We start from the raw sequence: 4,293 nt of genomic DNA, 5'->3' as shown, positions 1-4,293 counted from the left end.
TGTTCCAGTTTCTGACCCAAACCTTGAGGTTGTTCCTGTAAATTTTCTGAATGAGCCTCTTTAACGTTTGTTCCTCAAACATGTTCAAAGATCCAGGTTTATACAGTTTTTGATGAGAGCTTTGAGGATCTACTCAACAGGTTTATGTGACAAACACAAACAACTGAACCAACAGAACAAGTCTGGATTTATTGTGTTACATCTCCCTCTAGAGGACGTGTGGAGTACTGCTGTTTTCTCTCACAGGTTTTTGTTCAGAGACTGTGGGTTTGTTGTCACTGTGGGCCTCACAGCACAGTAGTACACAGCAGAGTCTCCCACTGCAGCAGACGACATCAGCATAGAGACGACTTTACTTTTCATTTCAAACTTTAGTCCTTTTATATTCTGTGTTAGTAAAGCTCCAGTTCCAGAATGTGAAACCATGAATTCTGGAGGTTTTCCTGGATATTGTCGATACCAGTAGAAATAATCAGTAAATGTTGGTTCTTGATGATAAGAGTATCCCAGAGAGACAGAGGAGCCTTCTGAAGCGCAGACCTCAGGCTTTAGAGCAGTGAGCTCTTCACATCTGACTCCTACATGAAAACAAATGAATGTAGAAGTTAGGAACATATTTCCTGCTGCTTCTTGCTCTGTGCTTCAGTAAGTGTTGAGTGGATGTAATAAAGTGTGAACATAGGTTTCAATAAGACTTACCACTCAACAAAAGCAGGAGCAGTGCTGCCATTAAAGGAAACATGTGTCCAAAACACAGCTGAGTGATCCTCATGTGAACTTTCTGAAGTCTGCTTAGTTTCTCACACTGACAGTTGGCTTTGCTGCGTCTGTGTTTAGTCTGAAGCTTCACAGAGAGTGTCTCCCTCTAGTGGAGCTACTGCAGTATTGTGTTGTCTTTGCTCCAGAGGTTTTTGTTCAGAGTTTTGGTGTTTCCTGTCACTGTGGGCTGCAGAGCACAGTAGTACACAGCAGAGTCTGTCACATCCACATCCTGGATCTTCAGAGAGAAAGAGTTTCCCTCAGCTTCAACTTCAAAACGCTCTTCATTGAACTCTGGAGATTTAATTGTGTCAGACCACTTTAACGATGATCTAGTTTTGTGCATCATGTATTCAGGAGCTCCTCGTCCTTCTTGTTTGTACCAGTACAGATATGGGTATGAGTCGCTGGTTTGAAAAATTGCATCGTATTATGGCTGTGTGTCCCTGAGTGTCAGAGGTGTCTCCTGTTGGCTGGGTCACTGTGTCTTCTCCTTTACACTCTGGGGAAGAACACAGGAGCACAACCAGAGCTGAGAGCAGTGTACACAGGACACACTCCATCTTAAAAAGTCTTCACAAGTGTTTGTTTCAGTTGGTGACACTCTTTGCTTCTTTTTTTGCTCCAGTCTCACAGCCCTTTTTGGAGGACATGCTCCTCCCACAGTTCACTGTAGAAGTCACAGAGTTACAAACGTTTGTTTCACACTTTTATCCTAAGCTGGATATTTACTGTGAGATTTAAATGTGGAGGTGACACAAAAGGACAGATGTTTATTGTGTTCAACAAAGTGAAGAGTCTGAAATAGTGACAAACTCTCTCCAAACTGACACTGTTAAACTCCATCTTTGTTGTGACCAGTGTTGGGCATTTTACTTTAAAAATAATTAGTTACTGTTATAAATTACTTCCTCCCATAAAGTAACTGAGTTAGTAATGCAGTTATTAACCCACACAACTTCTCATCCAGTCACGTTGGTCCTGCTCTGTCCCTCGCTCTCCTCGCTCCAGCTGATGATGTGAGTCTGTCCCATAAACCGTCTACAGTTCGTCTGCTGCATGAAGTCTGACCAACCCATCGTCACGGAAAACTGTATAATAGAAACTTTGGTCCACCTGAAAAACTATATGTATTTAAGAATTTGGCCTCTGAAATTGTGACGTTGTCACAGTTTTTTGTGCCATTCATTTCCACAGGAATCACGTGACTTTCAATTTTCTTGCAATGTTAGAAAAAAAATGTCTGACCTTTCTCACATTTTTTAGCTAAAAAACCTTTTAACAACTGATTTAGAAACTAAATAAAAAAATGTTATTTTTTTTCTAGTGAGAAATGTGATATTCTGTTTCGATATCTGTAAACACTGTCATTACACAAGCTGTAATTCATGAGTTTGATCGATGATTTCTGGAACACCAAAACAAATCTGTTTTATTGATACAGTTTACTCTGCACCGTTCAAGTTGCTATAACAACGCCTAGATAAAAAGCAATTTTATAGCTGATTTAGAAACTAAATAAAACATTTGATCAGTTTCTAGTGAGAAATGTGGGATTATGTTTCTATGTCTGTAGACATTGTCATTATACCTGTTATAATTAATGAGTTTGATCGATGATTTCTGAAATGCTGAAAGAAATCTGTTTTATTGACACAGTTTATGGATTTAAACTTTTATTTTGAAGTGCATGATTTTAGTTCCTGTTTTGTTTGAACACATGTCTTCATGTTTTTAATGACGTCTGCCACAACTTCACATGATCTCAGCACTTTCAAACTGTTTTTATCGGCTGGTGGAGGAGACACAAAGACACACAGTCTTAAATTTGTTCTCACAGTCATAAATCACCTCGTCCAGAACTTCCTGTCCCATTCAAAGTTCATTCCAAACATTTCACCAAAACCCTCACAACAGTAAAATGATTCATTTCCACCTGCAGTCCCCGAACAGAGAAGAAACAACAAACTAAATGTGATGAAAACTTTTGTCTGAACCCAAACTGCATTGGCTGTAAAAGAGTTTAAATCAAAGTGTGCAGGAAGTTTCTCTGTCACTCTGAGAAGATGCAGCAGCTTCTACCACAGGAGGCTTTTGTGGAGCAGTCTCAGAAAGTGTCTCCCTCTAGAGGACGTGTGGAGTACTGCTGTTTTCTCTCACAGGTTTTTGTTCAGAGACTGTGGGTTTGCTGTCACTGTGGGCCTCACAGCACAGTAGTACACAGCAGAGTCTCCCACTGCAGCAGACGACACCAGCACATGGAGATGCTTTTGGTCTTTACTTATCTGTACTGAAAGACCCGGGATTTCACTTTTAATTTCTGTTCCTGTTCCAAAATGGGAATATATGAATTCTGGAGGTTTTCCTGGATATTGTCGATACCAGTAGAAATAATCACCAGGAGAAGCTCCTCTCTCATAAGAGTATCCCAGAGAGACAGAGGAGCCTTCTGAAGCGCAGACCTCAGGCTTTAGAGCAGTGAGCTCTTCACATCTGACTCCTACATGAAAACAAATGAATGTAGAAGTTAGGAACATATTTCCTGCTGCTTCTTGCTCTGTGCTTCAGTAAGTGTTGAGTGGATGTAATAAAGTGTGAACATAGGTTTCAATAAGACTTACCACTCAACAAAAGCAGGAGCAGTGCTGCCATTAAAGGAAACATGTGTCCAAAACACAGCTGAGTGATCCTCATGTGAACTTTCTGAAGTCTGCTTAGTTTCTCACACTGACAGTTGGCTTTGCTGCGTCTGTGTTTAGTCTGAAGCTTCACAGAGAGTGTCTCCCTCTAGTGGAGCTACTGCAGTATTGTGTTGTCTTTGCTCCAGAGGTTTTTGTTCAGAGTTTTGGTGTTTCCTGTCACTGTGGGCTTCAGAGCACAGTAGTACACAGCAGAGTCTGTCACATCCACATCCTGGATCTTCAGAGACAAAGAGTTTCCCTCAGCTTCAACTTCAAAACGGTCTTGATTGAAGTCTGGAGATTTAGTTGTCTTAGACCATGATGACAATGATAGTTTAGTTTTCTTTAACATGTATTCAGGAGCTCCTCGTCCTTCTTGTTTGTACCAGAACAGATCTGGACTTCCGTAGCTGGTCTGAAAATTGCATCGTATTATGACTGTTTCTCCCTGAGTGTCAGAGGTGTCTCCTGTTGGCTGGGTCACTGTGTCTTCTCCTTTACACTCTGGGGAAGAACACAGGAGCACAACCAGAGCTGAGAGCAGTGTACACAGGACACACTCCATCTTAAAAAGTCTTCACAAGTGTTTGTTTCAGTTGGTGACACTCTTTGCTTCTTTTTTTGCTCCAGTCTCACAGCCCTTTTTGGAGGACATGCTCCTCCCACAGTTCAATGTAGAAGTCACAGGGTTACAAACATTTGTTTCACACTTTTATCCTAAGCTGGATATTTACTGTGAGATTTAAATGTGGAGGTGACACAAAAGGACAGATGTTTATTGTGTTCAACAAAGTGAAGAGCCTGAAATAGTGACAAACTCTCTCCAAACTGACACTGTTAAACTCCATCTTTG

At 41.0% G+C, this 4,293-nt stretch overlaps 1 gene segment (V, D, J or C); it reads right to left on the bottom strand.

The window, feature by feature from the left end:
• Positions 1–3,555: 3,555 nt before the first annotated feature.
• Positions 3,556–4,005, bottom strand: LOC129408265 (T cell receptor delta variable 3-like). The segment is given in 1 exon segment: positions 3,556–4,005. A coding segment is annotated over 1 exon segment (450 nt).
• Between the last annotated feature and the right edge of the window lie 288 nt (positions 4,006–4,293).

Source organism: Boleophthalmus pectinirostris, unplaced genomic scaffold (genome assembly GCF_026225935.1).
Source record: "Boleophthalmus pectinirostris isolate CB_2022bp ecotype Guang Dong unplaced genomic scaffold, ASM2622593v1 HiC_scaffold_16, whole genome shotgun sequence".
Taxonomy (NCBI): Eukaryota; Metazoa; Chordata; class Actinopteri; order Gobiiformes; family Gobiidae; genus Boleophthalmus; species Boleophthalmus pectinirostris.
This window is presented reverse-complemented; position numbering and strand designations above follow the sequence as displayed.